Consider the following 25612-nt stretch of genomic DNA (forward strand, 5'->3'; position numbering starts at 1 on the left):
TAGAGAGGGGGTCAAGGTTATAGAGAGAGAAGGGATGGGAACAGGCACAAAGTAATACAACGTAAGGCCTAGGAGATAGCAGTAAAGGGGGGAGGGGGCAGTGTTGTAGAGAGGGTAGGATGGCAGCAGGCATACAGTGACACAGGGTGACATCCAGCAGTAAGCGGGGGCAGTGTTATAGAGAGGGTAGGATGGCAGCAGGCATACAGTGACACACAGCAGTAAGGGGGGCAGTGTTATAGAGAGGGTAGGACGGCAGCAGGCATACAGTGACACACAGCAGTAAGGGGGGCAGTGTTATAGAGAGGGGGGGCAGTGTTATACAGAGGGTAAGATGGGAGCAGGCATACAGTAACAATGTGACACCCAGTATTATAGAGAGGGGGGCAGTGTTATAGAGAGGGTAAGATGGCAGCAGGCATACAGTAACACAGTGTGACACCCAGCAGTAAGGGGGGCAGTGTTATATAGAGAGGGGGCAGTGTTATACAGAGGGTAAGATGGCAGCAGGCATACAGTAACACAGTGTGATACCAGCAGTAAGGGGGGCAGTGTTATAGAGAGGGGGGCAGTGTTATACAGAGGGTAAGATGGCAGCAGGCACACAGTAACACAATGTGACACCAGCAGTAAGGAGGGCAGTGTTTTAGACAGGGGGGCAGTGTTATACAGGGTACGATGGCAGCAGGCATACAGTAACACAGTGTGGCAGAAAGCAGTAAGGGGGGCAGTGTTATAGAGAAGGGAGCAGTGTTATAGAGAGGGGAGCAGTGTTATAGAGAGGGGAGCAGTGTTATAGAGAGGGGGGGCAGTGTTATACACAGGGTACGATGGCAGCAGCATACAGTAACACAATGTGACACCAGCAGTAAGGAGGGCAGTGTTATAGAGAGGGGGGGGCAGTGTTTTAGACAGGGGGGCAGTGTTATACAGAGGGTACGATGGCAGCAGCACACAGTAACACAATGTGACACCCAGCAGACAGCAGTAAGGGGGGCAGTGTTATAGAGAGGGGAGCAGTGTTATAGAGAGGGGAGCAGTGTTATAGAGAGGGGGCAGTGTTATATAGAGAGGGGGCAGTGTTATACAGAGGGTACGATGGCAGCAGCACACAGTAACACAATGTGACACCCAGCAGACAGCAGTAAGGGGGGCAGTGTTATAGAGAGGGGGGCAGTGTTTTTTATAGAGAGGGGGCAGTGTTATACAGAGAGTACGATGGCAGCAGCACACAGTAACACAATATGACACCCAGCAGACAGCAGTAAGGGGGGCAGCACCCTCAGGCTGTACAGCACTGTACACAGTGACACAGGGTGTAGAGCTGGTTGTACAGGAATGAGAGAGAGGCTGGACCCTCCCTGTATGTCTGGGCTGGATTCTCACCCCGCAGGCAAAGAGACACCATGAGGAAGTGAGAAGAGAGAGAGACAACAGGCTGAGAGTGTCAGGAAACTCCGACTGAACTTCAAAAAGTGATACAGATTCCTGGAGAGACAGCCATAGTAGAGAGTGAGAGTGCAGTGAAAGTGACCACACTGACAGACATAAACATGGAGAGAAGGAGAATGTGACAGCCATAAAAGGAAAGTGACTGATCCGTGTACACTGAGGAGACTTCACAAGTGAGGTGATTGTCAGTTCTAAACTTCTAAATAATATGTTACCCTTATCTGCCTCTACAAAAACTATCCTGAAATACTATTCTACAACCCCCTCCTGTCCCTGTACAACTGCATTCCTTCAATTACTGCTCTGTCTCCCCTCTCCAGCTCCTTTACAACTATACCCCCTCCTAATACTAATCTATTACCCCTCTCCAGCCCGTATATATAACTAAACCCCCTCCTAATACTAATCTATCACCCCTCTCCTGTCTATATACAACTATACCCCCTCCTAAAACTAATCTATCACCCCTCTCCTGTCTATATACATCTATACCCCCTCCTACTACTAATCTATCACCCCTCTCCTGTCTATATACAACTATACCCCCCTCCTAATACTAATCTATCACCCCTCTGCTGTCTATATACAACTATACCCCCTACTAATACTAATCTATCACCCCTCTCCTGTCTATTTACAACTATACCGCCTCCTAATACTAATCTATTACCCCTCTCCAGCCCGTATATATAACTATACCCCCTCCTAATACTAATCTATCACCCATCTCCTGTCTATATACAACTATACCCCCTCCTAAAACTAATCTATCACCCCTCTCCTGTCTATATACAACTATACCCCCTCCTAAAACTAATCTATCGCCCCTCTCCTGTCTATATACAACTATACCCCCTACTAATACTAATCTATCACCCCTCTCCTGTCTATTTACAATTATACCCCCTACTAATTTACTAATACTAGTCTATCACCCCTCTCCTGTCTATATACAACTATACCCCTCCTAAAACTAATCTATCACCCCTCTCCTGTCTATTTACAACTATACCCCCTCCTAAAACTAATCTATCGCCCCTCTCCTGTCTATATACAACTATACCCCCTACTAATACTAATCTATCACCCCTCTCCTGTCTATTTACAATTATACCCCCTACTAAATTACTAATACTAGTCTATCACCCCTCTCCTGTCTATATACAACTATACCCCTCCTAAAACTAATCTATCACCCCTCTCCTGTCTATATACAACTATACCCCCTCCTAAAACTAATCTATCACCCCTCTCCTGTCTATATACAACTATACCCCCTACTAATACTAATCTATCACCCCTCTCCTGTCTATATACAACTATACCCCCTCCTAAAACTAATCTATCACCCCTCTCCTGTCTATATACAACTATACCCCCTACTAATACTAATCTATCACCCCTCTCCTGTCTATTTACAATTATACCCCCTACTAAATTACTAATACTAGTCTATCACCCCTCTCCTGTCTATATACAACTATACCCCCTACTAATACTAATCTATCACCCCTCTCCTGTCTATATACAACTATACCCCCTCCTAAAACTAATCTATCACCCCTCTCCTGTCTATATACAACTATACCCCCTACTAATACTAATCTATCACCCCTCTCCTGTCTATATACAACTATACCCCCTCCTAATACTAGTCTATCACCCCTCTCCTGTCTATATACAACTATACCCCCTCCTAAAACGAATCTATCACCCCTCTCCAGCCCCTTTACAACTATACCCCCTACTAATACTAATCTATCACCCCTCTCCTGTCTATATACAACTATACCCCCTACTAATACTAATCTATCACCCCTCTCCTGTCTATATAAAACTATACCCCCCCCTAGTACTAATCTATCACCCCTCTCCTGTCTATTTACAATTATACCCCCTACTAATACTAGTCTATCACCCCTCTCCTGTCTATATACAACTATACCCCCTACTAATACTAATCTATCACCCCTCTCCTGTCTATATACATCTATATCCCCTCCTAGTACTAATCTATCACCCCTCTCCTGCCTCTATACAACTATACCCCCTCCTAGTACTAATCTATCACCCCTCTCCTGTCTATATACAACTATACCCCCTACTAATACTAGTCTATCACCCCTCTCCTGTCTATTTACAATTATACCCCCTACTAATACTAGTCTATCACCCCTCTCCTGTCCATATACAACTATACCCCCTCCTAAAACTAATCTATCACCCCTCTCCTGTCTATATACAACAATACCCCCTACTAATACTAATCTATCACCCCTCTCCTGTCTATTTACAATTATACCCCCTACTAATACTAGTCTATCACCCCTCTCCTGTCTATATACAACTATACCCCCTCCTAAAACTAATCTATCACCCCTCTCCTGTCTATATACAACTATACCCCCTACTAATACTAATCTATCACCCCTCTCCTGTCTATATACAACTATACCCCCTACTAATACTAGTCTATCACCCCTCTCCTGTCTATTTACAATTATACCCCCTACTAATACTAGTCTATCACCCCTCTTCTGTCTATATACAACTATACCCCCTCCTAATACTAATCTATCACCCCTCTCCTGTCTATATACAACTATACCCCCTACTAATACTAGTCTATCACCCCTCTCCTGTCTATATACAACTATACCCCCTCCTAGTACTAATCTATCACCCCTCTCCTGCCTTTTATACATCTATACCCACTCCTAATACTAATCTATCACCCCTTTCCTGTCTATATACAACTATACCCCCCTCCTAATACTAATCTCTCACCCCTCTCCTGTCTATATACATCTATATCCCCTCCTAGTACTAATCTATCACCCCTCTCCTGTCTATATACAACTATACCCCTTACTAATACTAATCTATCACTCCTCTCCTGCCTCTATACATCTATACCCCCTTCTAATACTAATCTATCACCCCTCTCCTGCCTCTATATATCTATACCCCCTCCTAATACTAATCTCTCACCCCTCTCCTGTCTATATACATCTATACCCCCTCCTAGTACTAATCTATCACCCCTCTCCTGCCTCTATACATCTATACCCCCTTCTAATACTAATCTATCACCCCTCTCCTGCCTCTATACATCTATACCCCCTCCTAATACTAATCTATCACCCCTCTCCTGTCTATATACAACTATACCCCCCTCCTAATACTAATCTATCACCCTTCTCCTGTCTATATACATCTATACCCCCTCCTAAAACTAATCTATCACCCCTCTCCAGCCCCTTTACAACTATACCCCCCTCCTAATACTAATCTCTCACCCCTCTCCTGTCTATATACATCTATACCCCCTCCTAATACTAATCTATCACCCCTCTCCTGTCTATATACAACTATACCCCCCTCCTAATACTAATCTCTCACCCCTCTCCTGTCTATGTATATCTATACCCCCTCCTAATACTAATCTATCACCCCTCTCCTGTCTATATACAACTATACCCCCTCCTAATACTAATCTATCACCCCTCTTCTGCCTCTATACAACTATACCCCACAGTGCACAGTGGCCTAGTGGTTAGCACGTCTGCCTCACAGCACTGGGGTCATGAGTTCGATTCCCGACCATGGCCTTATCTGTGTGGAGTTTGTATGTTCTCCCTGTGTTTGCGTGGGTTTCCTCCGGGTGCTCCGGTTTCCTCCCACACTCCAAAAAAACATACTGGTAGGTTAATTGGCTGCAATCAAAAATTGACCCTAGTCTCTGTCTGTCTCCCTCTCTGTCTGTCTTTGTGTGAGTGTGTGTATATATTAGGGAATTTAGACTGTAAGCTCCAGTGGGGCAGGGACTGATGTGAATGAGTTCTCTGTACAGCGCTGCGGAATTAGTGGCGCTATATAAATAAATGATGATGATGATGATGATATACCCCATACTAATACTAAACTATCACCCCTCTCCTGCCTCTATATAACTATACCCCCTACTAATACTAATCTATCGCCCCTCTCCTGCCTCTATACATCTATACCCCCTCCTAATACTAATCTATAACCCCTCTCCTGTCTATATACAACTATACCCCCTACTAATACTAATCTATCACCCCTCGCCTGTCTATATACAACTATACCCCCTCCTAGTACTAATCTATCACCCCTCTCCTGTCTATATACATCTATACCCCCTCCTAGTACTAATCTATCACTCCTCTCCTGCCTCTATACATCTATACCCCCTTCTAATACTAATCTATCACCCCTCTCCTGCCTCTATACATCTATACCCCCTCCTAATACTAATCTATCACCCCTCTCCTGTCTATATACAACTATACCCCCCTCCTAATACTAATCTCTCACCCCTCTCCTGTCTATATACATCTATACCCCCTCCTAGTACTAATCTATCACCCCTATCCTGTCTATATACATCTATACCCCCTCCTAGTACTAATCTATCACCCCTCTCCTGCCTCTATACATCTATACCCCCTTCTAATACTAATCTATCACCCCTCTCCTGCCTCTATACATCTATACCCCCTCCTAATACTAATCTATCACCCCTCTCCTGTCTATATACAACTATACCCCCCTCCTAAAACTAATCTATCACCCCTCTCCAGCCCCTTTACAACTATACCCCCCTCCTAATACTAATCTCTCACCCCTCTCCTGTCTATATATATCTATATCCCCTCCTAATACTAATCTATCACCCCTCTCCTGTCTATATACAACTATACCCCCTCCTAATACTAATCTATCACCCCTCTCCTGTCTATATACAACTATATCCCCTCCTAATACTAATCTATCACCCCTCTCCTGCCTCTATACAACTATACCCCCTACTAATACTAATCTATCGCCCCTCTCCTGTCTCTATATAACTATACCACCTCCTAATACTAATCTATCACGCCTCTCCTGTCTCTATATAACTATACCCCCTCCTAATACTAAACTATCACCCCTCTCCTGTCTCTATATAACTATACCCCCTACTAATACTAATCTATCACCTCTCTCCTGTCTCTATATAACTATACCTCCTCCTAATACTATCTATCACCCCTCTCCTGTCTCTATATAACTATACCCCCTCCTAATACTATCTATCACTCCTCTCCTGCCTCTATATAACTATACCTCCTCCTAATACTAATCTATTACCCCTCTCCTGCCTCTGTACAACAATACCCCCTCCTAATACTAATCTATCACCCTCTTCTGCCTCTATACAACAATACCCCCTCCTAATACTAATCTATCTCCCCGTTCCTGTGTCTATACAACTATACTCCCTCCTAATACTAATCTATCACCCCGTTCCTGTGTCTATACAACTATACCCCTTCCTAATACTTATCTATCACCCCTCTACTGCCTCTATACAACTATACTCCCTCCTAATACTAATCTATCACCCCTATGCTGCATCTATACCCCCTACTAATACTAATCTATCACCCCTCCCCTGCCTCTATACAACTATACCCCCTACTAATACTAATCTATCACCCTCTCCTGTCTATATACAACTATACCCCCTCCTAATACTAATCTGTCACCCCTCTTCTGTCTATATACATCTATACCCCCTCCTAGTACTAATCTATCACCCCTCTCCTGTCTATATACATCTATACCCCCTCCTAGTACTAATCTATCACCCCTCTCCTGCCTCTATACATCTATACCCCCTTCTAATACTAATCTATCACCCCTCTCCTGCCTCTATACATCTATACCCCCTCCTAATACTAATCTATCACCCCTCTCCTGTCTATATACAACTATACCCCCCTCCTAAAACTAATCTATCACCCCTCTCCAGCCCCTTTACAACTATACCCCCCTCCTAATACTAATCTCTCACCCCTCTCCTGTCTATATACATCTATACCCCCTCCTAATACTAATCTATCACCCCTCTCCTGTCTATATACAACTATACCCCCCTCCTAATACTAATCTCTCACCCCTCTCCTGTCTATATATATCTATATCCCCTCCTAATACTAATCAATCACCCCTCTCCTGTCTATATACAACTATACCCCCTCCTAATACTAATCTATCACCCCTCTCCTGTCTATATACAACTATACCCCCTCCTAATACTAATCTATCACCCCTCTCCTGCCTCTATACAACTATACCCCCTACTAATACTAATCTATCGCCCCTCTCCTGTCTCTATATAACTATACCACCTCCTAATACTAATCTATCACGCCTCTTCTGTCTATATACAACTATACCCCCTCCTAATACTAATCTATCACCCCTCTCCTGCCTATATACAACTATACCCCCTACTAATACTAATCTATCGCCCCTCTCCTGTCTCTATATAACTATACCACCTCCTAATACTAATCTGTCACCCCTCTTCTGTCTATATACAACTATACCCCCTCCTAATATTAATCTATCACCTCTCTCCTGCCTCTATACAACTATACCCCCTCCTAATACTAATCTATCACCCCTCTCCTGCCTCTATACAACAATATCCCCCCCTAATACTAATCTATCACCCCTCTCCTGCTTCATTACAACTATACCCCCTCCTAATACTAATCTATCACCCCTCTCCTGTCTATATACAACTATACCTCCTCCTAATACTAATCTATCACCCCTCTCCTGCATCTATATAACTATACCCCCTTCTTATACTAATCTATCACCCCTCTCCTGCCTCTATACAACTATACCCCCTCCTAATACTAATCTATCACCCCTCTCCTGCCTCTATACAACTATACCCCCTCCTAATCCTAATCTATCACCCCTCTCCTGCCTCTATACAATTTTACCCCCTCCTAATACTAATCTATTACCCCGTTCCTGTGTCTGCACAACTATACTCCCTCCTAATACTAACCTATCACCCCTCTCCTGTCTATATACAACTATGCCCCCTCTTAATACTAATCTTTCACCCCTCAACTGTCTATATACATCTATACCCCCTCCTAATACTAATCTATCACCCCTCTCCTGCCTCTATATACAACTATACCCCCTCTTAATACTAATCTATCACCCCTCTCCTGCCTCTATATATAACTGTACCCTCTCCTAATACTAATCTATCACCCCTCTCCTGCCTCTATACAACTATACCCCCTACTAATACTAATCTATCTCCCCTCTACTGTCTATATACAACTATACCCCCCTCCTAATACTAATCTATCACCCCTCTCCTGTGTCTATACAACTATATCTCCTCCTAATACTAATCTATCACCCCTCTCCTGTCTATATACAACTATACCCCCTTCTTATACTAATCTATCATCCCTCTCCTGTGTCTATATAACTATACCCCCTCCTTATACTAATCTATCACCCCTCTCCTGTCTATATACATCTATTCCCCCTCCTAATACTAGTCTATCACCCCTCTCCTGTATCTATACAACTATACCCCCTCCTAATACTAATCTATCACCCCTCTCCTGTCTATATACAATTATACCCCCTACTAATACTACTCTATCACCCGTCTGCTGCCCCTGTACATTTATATCCTTCTTCCTTCTAGCACTATTGCACGTTGTCTATTGGTGTAATCTCTGTTTCCGTCTGTCTATAGCCCTTGTTGTCCTGTGTCTCTAACCTTACTGTGGGGGTTGGTCCGGTCTGTCTGTGCTGTGTATGACATTCAGGTGACAGATAACCCCTATAACAGAGGGTACCAGTGCTGTCATTCATACCCGATGCTGAATACTTAGATATGTAGCGGGGCTCATGTAGAGCTGGAGACATGTACGTTCTGAACTAACGCAGAGAAAGACACATGAACATTGGCGTGTGTGCTCATGTACAGCTGGTCGCATCTTAAGATGCATTCAGCTCACAAGCAGTAGCGTAAGTCAAATGTAACAATTCTGTATAATTACTCCAGCCATAACGTAGGGAGAGCGTGGATATGCAGCTTGCATTAGCCTATTTCTATACAAAATAATAATGTACAAATGCAAAACAGATTTTCTAAGTCTGAACTTGGCGGTATCCGACCTCTCCAGCCACATTCTGTGGGACTCCTTCTATGCTTTCTAGGTATTTTTCAGTTGAGGAACATCTAACCTATTGTATATTAAAGATAGAGATGCTCACTGACCCCGGTGTTTTGGTTTTTGTTTTGGATCTGGATTACCTTCGGGTTTTGGTTTTGCCAAAACCGCCCTTGCGTGTTTTGGTTTTGTTTGGGTTTTTTTTGCTATTTTTTATAAAAATTCAATTTTTTGGGCTAAAATAACATAATTTAGGTATTATTTTGTACCTACATTATCATTAGCCTCACTAACACTAATTTGCAGTAATTTCTATTCAATTTTGACCATCTCACAGGTCACAATATGCTTTTCATACAGTTTCAGCCAAATACTGCAGCGACCTGGCTGGATGGTAAGCGACGGAGCAATGACTCAAACACACAGCATTTCCTAGCACATCTAGGACACATTGCAACGAGCGCTCCACCTGTTTCTTGGATAAGTTAGGTATTTCTACAGCTAATAAATGTCAACGAGTGTCAAAGTAAAAAGGCAGTTGGGTGTCTAACTGTATATTACACCCTACACTTATAGTGAACTTGAAAAAAAAAGCAGCCTGCAAAGTCTGTACTATAAATAGAAATGCCCAAAGCAGCTTTTGTGTTTGGGTGTATATTATTCACATACACCAATAGTGAAATTGAAAAAAAAAAGCAGCCTGCAAAGACTACGATAAATAGAAATGCCCCAAGCCCCTTTTCCCTTTAGGGTAGATTACTCCCTACACTTATAGTGAAAGTTTCAAAAAGATGTTGTCATCATCATCTTCAGCATCATCCTCACCCTCATCAGTGTGTACATCATCATCACAGACTATTAATTCATCGCTGAAATCCGCCATTAGAGAAGTGTCAGTACTTGGATGTATTTGCCGGTAAAGGCCTTCCTCGTGGAAGATGTACTTCATTTTTGAACATCATCTTTTTCACATTTTTAGAAAGTAACCTCCTACGTCGATCACTGACAAGGTTTCTGACTGTGCTGAATACTCTTTCTGAGTACACACTGGAGGGTGGGCAGCTTAGGTATTGCAAAGCAAGTTTGTACATGGGTTTCAAAATGGCTTGTTCTTCTTCCCAGTGTGGAAAGGGACTGTCTGACATTTCCATATCAATTAACTCTTGAAAATAATCCTCCACCATCCTTTGCATGTTAATAGTAGGACTGGATGGAGTTATGGCCGAGGTCACACTGTTTTTGGTAAAAATCTTTCAAACCAGCCCAGATGTCAATCTGTTATGGTCTGCTATCTGCGTCATCCCTGCTTGTCTTTGGAAAGTGCAATTTTTTCCAAGCAGCAGCTGCCTGAGAAACTGATGGAGGAGACGTCGTCAAGTCAATTCCCAGTTCAGCGGACAACTTGCTGACCAATAGCTCCTTGCAACTGTTCAGATCTCAGTAATTTGGTAGCATAGAATCGATGTAGGTCTTAAACCTCGGTTCAAGCACAGTGGCCAAAACATAGTGATCCGACTTCAAGATTTTAATAACTCTTGGATCATTGCGAAGCAAATTAAGTACTTCATCTACAAGGCCAACATACTTTGCAGAATTGCTTTCTTTCATCTCCTCCTTCAGTTTGTCAAGCTGCTTTTCCAAAAGTCGAATTAAGGGAATGACTTGGCTCAAGCACGCATAAATCTGAACTCACTTCACATGTCACAATTTCAAATGGTTTCGGCACCTTGCACAGCACAGAAAGGATTCTCCACTGTGCAAGACTGAAATACATTCCCCCTCCTTTCCCAATGTCATGGCTAGTGCAATACGCTTGTATCGCTTTGCACTGTTCCTCCATCCTCTGAGGCATGTACAGGGTGGAATTCCACCTTGTTAACACTTCTTGCTTAAGTTGGTGGCAGGGCAAGTTAAATTGTTCTTGGAGCTGCTGCAATCTCCTACATGCTGTGGCAGAATTCCGGAAATGTCCCGAAATTTTACGGGCCACCGAAAGCATCCCCCGCACCTCACAGTTATTTTTCAAGAAGCTCTGCACCACCAAGTTTATTGTGTGAGCAAAACAGGGAATGTGATGGAATTCACCCAGCTGTAATGCTCGCACAATATTGTTGGCATTATCAGAAAATAACATATCCTGGGGAGAGTCCAAGTGGTATAAGTCATGTATCAATGACATCCCTTAGTTTTCGTAACAAATTATCAGCTGTATGCGTGTTAGTGAAGCCGGTGATACAAAGAGTGGCCTGCCTGTGAGAAATGTTACGTAGTGGTGTACATGCTACTGCTGTTCCTGCTGGTGAAGGCGAATGACCAACCCAGTGAGCTGTCACAGTCATATAATCTTTGGTTTGGCCACTTCCACTTGTCCACATATCTGTGGTTAAGTGTATAGTGAGTAGAGAGGCATTTCTGAGCCCAATTAGTACATTTTTACGAACGTTTTGGTACAGTTGCGGAATAGCTTTTCGTGAAAAATGGTGTCGCAATGGAATTTTGTAACAGGGACACAAAACATCAATTAACTGTGAAAAACCAGCTGCGTTTATTGTGGATATTGGACGCAGATCTAACACTAGCATAGTCACCATGGCGTCTGTGATCCGCTTTGCGACTGGGTGACTGCTGTCATATTTGCTTCCTCTAGCAAAAGATTGTTTCACAGTTAATTGTTGTAAAGTACTAGTGCTCTTCTTCTTGGGCTTCTTATGGGAGGAAGATTTACCCCCAGCAACAGCAGCAGCAGTGGGACTAACGCTCAAACATTCTTCAGAGGAATCAATTATAGTGCAGGAGTCATCGAGCCTTACCAAGTTGGTTGCAGGGCTAACTCCGATCGCTACTGAGGATATTGAGGAGAACGGTGTTGTGGGTGTAGATTGCAGGCGTCCGGTTGTGTGACAGGATCATTTAGCTTATGAGTCACCCTACCTTTGCAGTCTGGCTGGGCCAAGATGCAAAATGTATACTTAACCTCATGTGTCAATCTCCCATTGTCCCATAGATTGTAAGCTTGCGAGCAGGGCCTTCTCACCTCTTTGTCTGTTTTACCCAGTTTGTTTATTAGTTTATTACGTTTATCCCCAATTGTAAAGCGCTACGGAATATGTTGGCGCTATATAAATAAATGATGATGATGATGATGATGATGTAGGTGAGAGAAGGGTCCTAGCTGATGATGAAGTGCTTGTTGTTATTTTTTGCCATAACTTTCAGCTTTTTCCAACACCTTGCCATGAACTCTCGTCAAATGGCGTAACATGGATGAGGTTCCAAGATGGTTAAGGTCCCTCCCTCGACTGATTGTAGCTTTACATACACTACAAATGGCTATACAATTGTTGTCAGGATTTGGGTAGAAATAATTCCACATATAAGAAGTGGCATTTTTGGCCTTATGCCCAGGCATGACAGTGGCCTTCTTCTTGTCACGTGCCAGAACTGCTTCCACTGGTGCAGGACTTACACAAACAACCTCATCCTCATCAACATCCTCATTAGCGCCCTCGTCGGTTACACAAATCTCCCCCTCATAGTCTTCTAATTCCAAAGTGGCATCCTCACTTGGTGTATCACCGGCTACACTCGGGCTGTTCAGGTACACATCAGCAGAAATGCTGAAAGGGCCCTTCTTTATGGGTACACTATCAGAATGCTCAGGATTATACATACCACTCCGTGGATGGACTCTCCTCAGGGATTGGGGTCATTTCTGATTCTGAGCATAAATTTTCCTGTAATGCCTTACTGTTTTCTTGCAGTTCAGCTTTTACACGTAACAGTAGTTGTGCACCACTTTTGGACTCTGAATTACTTCATCTTGCTTGGTCACGAGTGACCGTACAAGAAGAAGCCTCAGTAACATTTTTAGATCTTGCACTAAATAGAGAAAGGCGAAGGCCTCATTCTTTCTTTGCCACTGCATGTGTAGAATGGCACGGTAAAAAGTGTTTTTTTGTGTGTTTTTTTTCCCTGACTTAAGAAGACTATGTACTTTTACATAGACTTTACCAGATGACGTACATGGAAGACTACCATCAGGACTGGAGGCAGCAGCTGCTTGCTGCTCCTGCTCATATGTGGACTGCTGTGAATCCATTTTAATAAGACCCCAAACACTTGTAGTGCAAATTCAGAAATATATACTGCTGGTATATTACAATTTCAGTAGGCAGAAAATTGTTTTTTAGAATGGGGTAATATGTGACACCCCAAACACTTGTAGTGCAAATTCAGAATTATATAGTGCTGGTATATTAGAATTTCAGCAGGCAGAAAATAGTTTCTTTAGAAGGAGGGAATATGACACCCCAAACACTTTGTAGTGTAAATTAGGAAAAATGCCTCCTCTATACTCCTCTTCCTACTCTATTACTGCTCTATTACTACTCTATTCCTGCGACCTAACCCTTCCCTGTCCCTCTCTCAAATGGCGCTGGATGTCTGTGGAGGCGGCTATTTATTCAGTCTAAAAATGCCAAGATCCGACGATGTTACAATGACATTTTGTCTCGTTTTGGAATCCAAATATGTAGGAGAGTACCGAGCCTACTCGGTTTCCGGAAGTTCGGGCGGGTTCGGTTTCAAGGAGCCGAGTCCGCCCATCTCTAATTAAAAATCACAATATAAAGTTGTTGCAGTTGAAGAAAAGTCACCCCATTGTTCACAGTAGGTGTTGTCTCAGTGCATAGACAGACATCATGAAGCATAGCCGGAATATGCACCAGTTTGAAGAGATAGGCAGAAATACGTGGCATGTTTTCTGGATTGCACTGACTCTCTTTCTCTGCTGGTGATTTATGGTCGCTCTCATTTTGTCATTTTAATTTCCAATGTTTCCTCTCGCATTACAGGTCAATGTTGTATCTATGCCACCTCCGACCTGTTGGATAATCTGTACTATACCGCCGTACACTCTGCCCCCGTGATGTTCCCACAGTCGACAGCACAGCACCATCCAAACCTGTTGAGATGACATCTAGTGAGCTGCGCGGTCGGCCCTTCTATTGCCGGGAATGGGCCCTCCAGAGGCTTTGTCACTGCTTGGAACGGATGGATGGAGCGCCGGCACCTGGTATTCTTATTACAGGGGCCCCAGGCGCAGGAAAAACTGCCCTGTGTACGGAGATCCTGTGGCCCTCGTCTGAGGCAGGACGGAGCTCCCGGCTCAGCTCCAGGGTTCTGGCATACCACTTCTGTCAGGCCCACACACATGCCAGCCTCAACCCGCATCTCTTCATTCAGAGCCTGGCGCAACAGCTGCGGCACAGCCCGCTTATCAGTGGGTACAGAGGAGAGACCAGCACCGAGACCTGTAAGGGAGACCTTAATGAATTATTCAAGAGGTGAGGACGGTGTGCCCCACGGTACAGCTACATCACGCCACTTCCCTCTACACTGTGTACACTAATCACCTGAGATGACACCTGGCCCGCAGTGTATCCCACAATAACCAGACAGAAATGCTCTGCAGTGAATCACATAATAACCAGAGATGCTCCGCAGTGTATCCCACAATAACCAGACAAAGATGCTTCACAGTGAATCCCATAATAACCAGAGAGGCTCCGCAGTGTATCCCACAATAACCAGACAAAGATGCTTCACAGTGAATCCCATAATAACCAGAGAGGCTCCGCAGTGTATCTTTAATAACCTGGCAGAGCTGCTCCGCAGAGTATCTATAATAACCAGACAGAGAGTCTACGCAGTGTATCCCATAATAACCAGACATGGAGGCTCCACACTATATCCCATAATAACCAGAGAGGCTCTGTAGTGTATCCCATAATAACCAGACAGTGATGCTCTGCAGTGTATCCCATAATAACCAGACAAAGATGCTCCGCAGTGTATCCCATGATAGCCAAACAGAGATGCTCCGCAGTGTATCCCACAATAACCAGAGAGGCTCCGCAGTGTATCTTTAATAACCTGGCAGAGATGCTCCGCAGTGTGTCTATTATAACCAGACAGAGATGCTCCGCAGTGTATCCCATAATAACCTGACAGAAATGCTCCGCAGTGTGTCCCACAATAACCAAACAGTGATGCTCCGCAGTGTATCCCACAATAACCAGACAGAAATGCTCTGCAGTGAATCACATAATAACCAGAGTGTCTCTGCAGTGTATCTATAATAACCAGACAGAGAGTCTACGCAGTGTATCCCATAATAACCAGAGAGGCTCTGTAGTGTATCCCATAATAACCAGACAGAGAGTCTACGCAGTGTATCCCATAATAACCAGACAGAGATGCTCCGCAGTCTATCCCATAATAACAAGACAAAGATGCTCCGCAGTGTATCCCCTAATAAGCTGACAGAGATGTTCCGCAGTGAATCCCATAATAACCAGAGAGGCTCCGCAGTGTATCTTTAATAACCTGGCAGAGCTGCTCCACAGTGTGTCTATTATAACCAGACAGAGATGCTCCACAGTGTATCCCTTAATAACCTGACAGAGAGGCTCCGCAGTGTGTCTGTTATAAGCAGACAGAGATGCTCTGCAGTGTATCTATAATAACCTGGCAGAGCTGCTCCGCATCATCTCTATAGTAGCCAGTAACATCCTGTTTTGTTTTGCAGAGTGGTCCTGTTTCCTCTGGAAGCTGTGCCGCCCCCCTCTCAGAATTTGTTGCTTCTCGTTGACTCAGTGGATGAGACGTGCTGCTGCTGTCACTCAGATGGCTCCGCTGCCGAGTCCAGGTGCAGCATTGCGGAGCTGCTGGCCAATCACTGTGAGCTGCTGCCCCCGTGGCTGCTACTTGTGTGCTCTGCGCGGAGGCTGAATAAGTCCGTCACCCGGATGTTCACAGGTGAGAAGAAACCGAAAATATATATATTGTGAGCGCTGTAAAGTCACATACGTGTTAGAAATCAGCTGTGACTCCTGCAGGGCTGCGTTTCTAGTTCATACATACAACGCACTCCCTGCAGAATGCTGGCGCTCTTAGTGTTTACCATTATTATTATTATTATTATTATTATTATTGTTGTATCTTCAAAAACAAATGTTTTAGTTACATTAGAATTTTATTTCAAGTTTTGGATTTTTTTCTTCCTGTGACTTTGACACTTTACTTTGTGAAAAAAATAAAATAACCCTGAAATGAAATTATAAAGTTGTCATTTAAGGTGGCGTGTGCAAAGTCAGGTAACATATAAGAAAGTATGAACATGCCCCCAGCATTTCCACATAAAACCATTCGAGACCCACAACAAGGAATTCTGGGTATAGATACCACTCTGACCTCCACTGAAGACCAGACTCGTTATTCTAATGTTGTTTAATACCTGTCTGCTCTATGATAGGTAAAGCAAACTAGATGTAAAATCTTGTGTGTGAGCCCTGTAACAATATACACAGTGATATGTACACCTATTTATATATTCCATAAACCCCCCTTTACATTAAGGTAGACACTGGATATGTATAGATTCCGAAGTCTGTAGTCTCTGTGAGTAAATATCCTGATTTTTCATCTCCGCAGGTTTTCGTAGACTGTGCTTGGATGACCTCCGCAAAGCCCACATTGTCCATGATGTTCAGCAGTACATCCTGTGCCGCCTAGACAAGGAAGAGGCTCTGCGACAGCATCTGACTCTCGACACTGCGGAGATGCTTAACCAGCTGCACATAAAGAGCAATGGCTGCTTCCTCTACCTGGAGCGAGTGCTGGATGGTGTCTCTGAAGGGTTCATTGTCCTCCGTGAAATCCGCCATATCCCTGGCACCTTGAATGGACTCTACTTATGGTTGTGCCAACGACTATTCTCTGGTCGGCAGTTCTGTCAGGTGCAGACACTGTTGAATGTCATCTTGGCTTCTTCATCTTCTGTTTTACCGGCTGAGCTACACAAGGCTGTGTGGACAAAACAAATGAAAGGCTGGAGTGCTGAGGACTTCAACAGGATTCTGGAATCCATTTCCATGCTGTTGCGTCCACAAAATGTTCCTCAAAATCCGTTGGTGCTCTTCCATCACAGCTTTTCAGAGTGGCTCCTGGATGTGAAATACTGTACTCAGAAATACTTGTGCAACGTAGCTGAGGGTCACAGTATGCTCGCCATGAGTTTATCAACACGAGCACCGGATTTGAAACCCACTGAGGTTCATCAACTAGCCAGACATCTTCTGCTGTCTGACCTCCGAGGGCTAGATCATTCGCACTTAGCTCTGTGGCTTTTGTGGACAGAGGTCCCTGTGTCGGACTGTTTGGCCTCTAACATTCCTCTAGAGTTGGAAGTATTACAGTTGCTTCTGCTAGCCAGGTGTAAAGTTGATGGTGATTCAGTTGTGGAGGTCTCATGCGCTCTGAAGAAAACTCTGCAGCAAGGTGGCTCTGTGGAAATGCTGATAGAGAGTGGAGGTGGTCTGAACCAGCGGGATAGAGCTGGAAGAACTCTGCTTGCTGCTGCAGCCCATGCCGGAAATCTGGAAGCTGTTAAGCTAATGATTTCCAGAGGTGCAAACCTGGAGGTCACAGACGAAGACGGGCAAACTCCTTTAGGATTGGCGGCCCACCAGGGACACCTGTCGGTGGTACAACTCCTTCTCGAACATGGTGCCCGCTATGACCACACTGACAGCCGTGAGTGGACCCCCTTGCGCTCTGCCTCTTGGGAAGGCCACACAGAGGTGGTAGAAGCACTACTTGCATCGGGAGCTCAGCCAGACATCTCTGGTCCCGATGGACGCACCGCGCTAAGGTCAGCTGCCTGGGGAGGTCATGAGGGTACTGTTAAGGCCTTGTTAAAAGCTGGGGCGGAGATAGACTATGCTGATGTGGAAGGAAGAACTCCTCTTATGGCAGCTGCATACATGGGTCATCATACAGTTACAAAACTGTTGCTGGAATTCGGAGCCGATGTGAATAAGTGTGATATAGAAGGACGTAGCGCCCTGGCTGTAGCCTGTCTGTGCGTGCCTGCTGGCCATGGGCATCCAGAACTGGTATCTCTTTTGTTGGAACACGGTGCAGATCCAGAGTTGCAAGACAAGGAGGGAGTAACGCCGTTACTGGTCGCTGCCTATGAGGGGCAGGAAGAAGTCGCAGAGCTTCTGCTGGAGGCTGGTGCTGACCCAGACAGGGCTGGAAAGGGACATATAACACCATTACTGGCAGCTGCCTCGGGGGGCCATGCTGAAACAGTGAGGGTCCTACTGCTTTGGGGTGCTGCCACCGATGTCACAGACACAGAAAGCAAGTCAGCGCTAGTTCTTGCAGCTGCTGCAGCTGGAGGAGAGGAGGCAGTAAGGGTGTTACTGGATAGGGGACTCAATGAGAATCACCAAGACCATTTGGGCTGGACACCACTGCACTGGGCAGCGTGTGAAGGAAGGAGAAATGTTTGCCGTGCCCTTGTAGAAGGAGGTGCTAAAGTGGGGATAAGAGACAGTGATGGGTACAGCGCTCTTCTCCTGGCATCTCAAGAAGGTCATACAGGCTGTGTAGAATTATTGATTAACAGAGGGTCTCCAGTAGACCACCGGGGCAGAGATGGGATGACAGCTTTGTGCTTTGCTGCTCTTGGGGGCCACAAAAGTACAATGGAATTACTGTTGAGGAAAGGTGCAGATCCTGATATTAAGACTAGTCAAGGCAAGCCACTCCTATACCTGTTGGCTCTGCAAGGGCTAACAGACATGGCGAGTGTTCTATTGGTCAATGGGGCTGACCCCGAGGGTAGGGACCCAGAAGAACGCACAGCTTTGCATGCCTCCTGCTGGCAGGGAGACTGGGAAATGGTTAAACTTCTTCTGGCTAAGGGTAAGGCCAATTGCAATGCCTTTGACAAAGAAGGGAGAACTCCTTTACACTGTACTGCTTGGAGAGGACATGCCAATATTGCCCACCTTCTATTAGAAAATGGGGCATTTACTGATGCACAGTGTTCCCAGGGAGCCACTCCACTCTGTATTGCAGCCCAAGAAGGACATGAAGAGCTGGCCAAAGTGTTGTTAGAAGGTAAAGCCAGCCCCTTCCATGCTGACCATTATAATCGTACCCCTATAAGAGTTGCAGGAAAAGGTGGACACATAGCAATAGTGACTCTTTTGGAAAAACATGGGGTTCCTTCATACCAAGGGCCTATTGGAAAGACTCCAGAAAAAGAGTCATCCAGAAAAGAGAAAATTGAAGCAAGCGGAGATAGTTGGTCTACACTTTCCCCAGTGTCAACAGATAGCCATTCACTTGACAACTCCCTGAAGAGTTCTAGAGGCTCTATTTTGACCTCATCCACCTACCATTCCCAGGCAACAGTCCCCATGGATATCCTGACTTTTACACAACAAGTCCAACAACATTCTCTTCCTCGCAGCCGTTCTCGCCAAGCTATTGCCATCACTGGCATGCTTGATTTCCATGGTCTTCCAGGCTTAACGCCGACTCAGCAGGCAACTTCACCTACCCTACATCAAAGTCCCACTCCACTTTATGAACTTGATAAATGGGAAGTGGTAACCAGGCCTGGTCAAAATCCAAGGTCTCTGGACCATGAATTAAAGAGGAATGGAATACTCACAAACCCAAAATACGGAAGTCCTACATACGCTCATCGCAAGATTGGTGACAATGTGCACCTTCAGGATAGGTCTGGGTCTCTTTGTAGCAAGACAAAAGACCTTAACTATAGCCAAAATAAAACCAGCAGCTCTGGCTATTCCTCAAGTCAAGCTGGCACCGAGAGGGACTTCTGCCACAAAAAGACCATACATTCCCCAGTGAAAATTAAGAATACTGTGCACAGCCCTAACAAAACTGGGAATCCTGTGCATTGTCACCAAATAATGGGGAACCCTGTGTACTCTCCAAAGAAATCTAATGATCCTGTGACCCTCTCCAAAACCGTAGAACCTGTATATCCTCACAAGAAAACACCTAACATTATAACCTCTCCTCAAAGGTATGAGGATAAATCATGTGCTGCCAAAAAATCTGCAGACTTTTTGTACTCTCCTAGAATATCTGGAGACACTGTACATTCCCCGAGTAAGACTAAGGAACACCAGTACTCTCCAAATAAGTGTGGGGACCAAAACTGCTCACCAGATAGACTGAACTCTCCCGTTATTTCCATCACCACCATGGACCCACAGCTGCACCTCAAACAGGCCATCAAACTGCAGTTCGAGGGGCGTACATGTGGATTCAACTACAGAAAGGAGACACCACTCTGAGGTTTGTACAATAATTATACATCATTTCTGTTCCTGGTTGTACGTGTGTCTGACACATCAGAAAATGTAATGAAATTCCAGGGAAATGTCTTGGGTGTACTCCGATCACAGTGGAGATCTGTTAAGAAGCCAGGGGTGGGGTGTATGGGGGGCATCACTAAGCCCCATTTCCTCACAGTGGGACAGGAGTAAAATGTTCATGTAAAGGTCAACTATTGGACTCATGGTGTAAGGCTTCAGAATAGGAGAACCTCTACTTTGAGCGGAGTTCTTCTTAAAGACAGAAAGACATTTACATTACTTATGTTCCCAGAGATTACAGCACCAGGATTTGCAGGCAGGACCAGCACATACAGGATTAAAAACATGCCCCAAGGAATTGTGGGTAGGTTCCACCCCATTGCATTCACACTCATACTAAAATGACTGTTCTGTTTCATGCAGTCACGAAGTGAAAACATGGCAGTTTGCATATGTCTTCCCAAAATTCCTTGGTGCAGTCCTTTAGTTTTGTTCTCGCACACCTACTGCTAAAAATGCACGACCACCTACATTAAAGATTTTACAAACATGCCCCTCCCCCTAGCAGATGGTGGTAATCGTTTTTAAAAAAAACGAAAGACTGAAAAAAACGAAAGAAAATGAAACAGACTTACCTTGAATCCGACGCTGGAGATGACCGATGGAAACAGCATCGTGACAGCAAGGTATTCCGATAAAAGACGAGTTTGACGTCATCGCGACATCTGTCAATCTAAATTTAAAGCGGCAACGTGGGGTTAAATGTTTAAACACTTAACCTTAGGGGTCCCCACATTGCCTCTTTAAACTTAGATTGACGATGCGATGACGTCAAACTGGTCTTTCATCGGAATACCTTGCTGTCACTTTGCTGTTTCCATTGGTCATCTCCAGCTGCGGATTCAAGGTAAGTCTGTTTGATTTTCTTTCGTTTTTTCAGTCTTTCGGATTTTTTTTGCAGGAATTCTGCGTGTCGGAATTCTCACTATAGTTATATCGTACCCAACCCCTAGCAGACTCCCCAGACCTGCTACCTGCAGTCTGGGACACATCTAACTATGAGCATGTGAAAACAATGTTTTTTTCTTGCTGTAGACGGCTCTTTTAAGTGAAAGACGCACGTAAAATAAGTGTTGTATGTGTTGACAAGTCTTAAGATGCGACCAGCTAAAAAACGGTGCCAGACGTACATCAGGGGGTAAATGTATGAACATTCGGGTTCTTCAACAGTCGCGTGTTCGGCGATTAAATTTAAAGCGGCGCTGCATTGTAAAGGGAAGTTTCCCTTTACAATGCAGTGCCGCTTGAAATTTAATTTCCGAACACGCTGAACACGCGGGTGTTGAAGAACCCGAATGTTCATACATTTACCCCCAGATGTACAAGTGTGCAGAGATGCAGATTTACAGCATTTCACCCATTAGCACACAATATAATAATGTAGTGAAGTGTCATATACACGGGTTGTGTACGGTTTACCGATTACGAGAGCGCCCACAAGGTTGACACCTACAAAAAAAATCCGACTGGCTAAAAAAAACTAATAGAATAAAAACAGATTTACCTGAAAACCGAAGCTCCAGATGTCCGATGGCAGCGGCATGCTGACAGGCGGTGATTCCGAAGACCCAGCTGTCCGGTACTTCAGTGTGACGTCAGCGCAAATTTTTTGTAGGTGTCAACCTTGTTGGAGTTCTCGTAGTTGGTAAAAGATTACCACCGATAAACACAGAGAGAATAGTGTCTGTGTGTCTCCAGCAGCACAGAGTATATCAGGAGATGAGTGATGTGTCAGTGAGGACAGGGCTGCATGTGACAGGGGCAGTGACATGATGTGAGGAGGGGAATGGAGGCAGCAGGAAGCCACAGACTGAGAGTTATATAGTGGAAGGAGCAGGGTCTCCCAGAAGCACAGAGTTTATCAGGAGATGAGTGATGTGTCAGTGAGGACAAGGCTGCATGTGACAGGGGCAGTGACTTGATGTGTGGAGGGGAATGGAGGCAGCAGGAAGCCACAGACTGAGAGTTATATAGTGGAAGGAGCAGGGTCCCCCAGCAGCACAGAGTATATAAGGAGATGAGTGATGTGTCAGTGAGGACAGGGCTGCATGTGACAGGGGCAGTGACATGATGTGAGGAGGGGAATGGAGGCAGCAGGAAGCCACAGACTGAGAGTTATATAGTGAAAGGAACAGGAATCCCCCAGCAGCACAGAGTATATCAGGATATGAGTGAAGTAGTAGTGAGGACAGGGCTGCATGTGATAAGGGCAGTGTCATGATATGAGGGGAGGAAAGCAGGTAAGTTACTGACTGAGAGTTAGATAATGGAAGGGGCAGGGTACCCCAGCAGCACAGACCATTTCAGGAGAAACCTGCTAGTTAATTTCAGCTTCATGGAAGTTCAATATTCTGTGTGTAATGAGATGTTTCCATAGAAGAAATAGAGTAAAAGTCCTAACACATTTATATGTGATATTATATATCTGGGAATTATCCTCTGGGCATGTACTGGACTAATGAGAATGACGGACAGAAAAGCAGAGAGTAAAATTTTACAGACAATCATCATCATCATCATTTATCTATATAGCGCCACTAATTCCGCAGCGCTGTACAGAGAACTCATTCACATCAATCCCTGCCCCACTGGAGCTTACAGTCTAAATTCCCTAATATAGACACACACTCACATACAGACAGAGAGAGAGAGACTAGGGTCAATTTTGATAGCTGCCAATTAACCTACCAGTATGTTTTTGGAGTGTGGGAGGAAACCAGAGCACCCGGAGGAAACCCACGCAAACACATGGAGAACATACAAACTCCACACAGATAAGGCCATGGTCGGGAATCGAACTCATGACCCCAGTGTTGAGGTGCTGTGAGGCAGAAGTGCTAACCACTAGGCCACTGTGCTGCCCCACAATATATTTTACTGTCATTTTATAAACAATATAAAACATTTTTAGAGAGAGAGAATGTAGTTTATTGTTACTAGTACCACACACTCACTGTACAAATGTACACGTTATTACTTTATAACGACTTACAGTACGTTCTGAGCTTTTGCTGGCTGTGGCCATGATTCTGCCTATCAGAGTGACCGGAGCTTTGCTGCATATACGGAGAGCAGAGGACATTGCTGTGATTGTCCTAAAATGTGTGATACATAAACAGGTCAAAGATGTAAAACAAACAATCTGCCAAACCGTTCGTTGCTGCTGTCTCTTTTTTTTTTTTTTTTTTAATCAAGTATTATTTTATTGAATTTTAGTACATACAAAAGAGGAATGTACAAAAAACAAACAAACACATTAGATAAAGAAAAAGACAAAACGTAACATTGCATAACATGCTTCAGCCATTAATCAGAGCCCTAAAAAGAGATCACTGTGGGTATAAATGTAGATGTAAATTTAAATATAAAAAATATAAATAATATAAAATGAAAGGAGCAGATCCAGATTTTGACTAGACAAATACATACAAACATGAGTGAATGCATGAATATTATGCAAATACCAGTATCAAAGGCACCACTGGAAATTGCAAAGTTTATCTGAGCAGATTTAATAAAATTAGTATTACTTAGCCCGAAGCAGACAGGACTCACTCGTTGTATTAACTAGAATCCTGACCCACCCTTCTCAGTCTATGCCTAGATTCGTAGCTGCTGTCTCTCTTTTGAATATTAGTCATTTCACTAATGAGCAGCAACACACAGAGCCCTGGTTCCATACATAGGACTGTTGTGCACGGTGCATCCTATGTGTGCAATCCTTGTAGTATTAGAAGGTGGAATCGTACATCTACTGCCCAGCTGTGTACATAGACCAGATAGAGAATAAATATTATCTGATTGAAGGTTTAAGGGGGATGTGATATTTTCCTGATTGAGATCAGGAAAGTTTGGGGTGAGCGGTGGAGTACTGAGCTGGAGGCATTGATTAGCTATGGATGTTAGGCTTACTCTGTCATCTCCCTTTACAGGGGACCAGTTCATTTTCTATGATGCGTCTGCTGAAAGAGGACCTAGGAGGGCCGAGGACTGTGGCCCGCACCGATCATCATAGGAGCCATGTTGCCACTGACCTATGGAAACAGCTGGACTGTTTCAGGTTGTGTGAGCCGAGGACCAGCTACTTCAAAGGACCACATCTATCCTATGATAGAGTACAGCAACACTACCCCAAGGGCTTATCTAAACTACTAGAGAACTGCCCAGGTTTTGAGATCGTTTTTCTATAAGTGTTTATACTAAGATGGACATAAGCTGCCGTGGACCATGTCCCATCCTGGGGTCCTTTAAAAAGAAGAGAACTAACCTGTATCTAGAGACCAAGACGGAGGAAGTCATATAACCTAATAAAGCATCTTAATGTTGATATTTATTATTATTATTTTCCTTTATTTATAGGATGCCAAAAAGGGTCCACGCACCATACATAGAACATACAACAAGAGTAGAAAGCATAAAAAGACAATACAAAAATACAGCAATGTGGTAAATTCACAAGACAGATATGAATAGACATACTGAGCAAAAAGATACAAGAGATATCACAAAACACTATAACTAGAAAAGGGAGGAAGGATAAGTGGGGGGAAGAACTAGAGCTAGCTAAACAGTGCCCAGGACCATGGGAACAATTAACAGGATCAGAGCCAGTGTCTGAGGTGTAAAGACAAGGGAGATGTGGAGACCGAGGGCATAGAGCCCAGGTAATAAGTGCAAAATATAACTGGAGTGTAAAAGAGGAGGACAGAAGGGAAGTGAGCCCTACTCGTGAGAGTTTACAATCTAAAGGTGAAGGGGTAGACAAACAGGGTTCAATGGGGTGAGTCAGTATAAGGGAAACTAGAAATCAGATGGGAGGGATAGAGACAAGAGTGGGTGAGACAAAGAGGTGGATGAATAAGATTGAGGAATAATTTG

At 44.2% G+C, this 25612-nt stretch overlaps 1 protein-coding gene across 1 annotated transcript; it reads left to right on the plus strand.

The window, feature by feature from the left end:
- The first annotated feature begins 1223 nt into the window (after positions 1 to 1223).
- On the plus strand, positions 1224 to 25067 carry LOC142140669 (uncharacterized). Its single transcript, XM_075198435.1, has 5 exons — positions 1224 to 1630; positions 14321 to 14812; positions 16057 to 16286; positions 16962 to 20654; positions 24667 to 25067. The coding sequence occupies exons 2-4, from the start codon at positions 14439 to 14441 to the stop codon at positions 20651 to 20653; spliced, it is 4296 nt and encodes a 1431-aa protein (XP_075054536.1). The 5' UTR covers positions 1224 to 1630; positions 14321 to 14438; the 3' UTR covers position 20654; positions 24667 to 25067.
- The last annotated feature ends 545 nt before the right edge of the window (positions 25068 to 25612 follow it).

The sequence above is a fragment of the Mixophyes fleayi genome, chromosome 2 (genome assembly GCF_038048845.1).
Source record: "Mixophyes fleayi isolate aMixFle1 chromosome 2, aMixFle1.hap1, whole genome shotgun sequence".
Taxonomy (NCBI): domain Eukaryota; kingdom Metazoa; phylum Chordata; class Amphibia; order Anura; family Limnodynastidae; genus Mixophyes; species Mixophyes fleayi.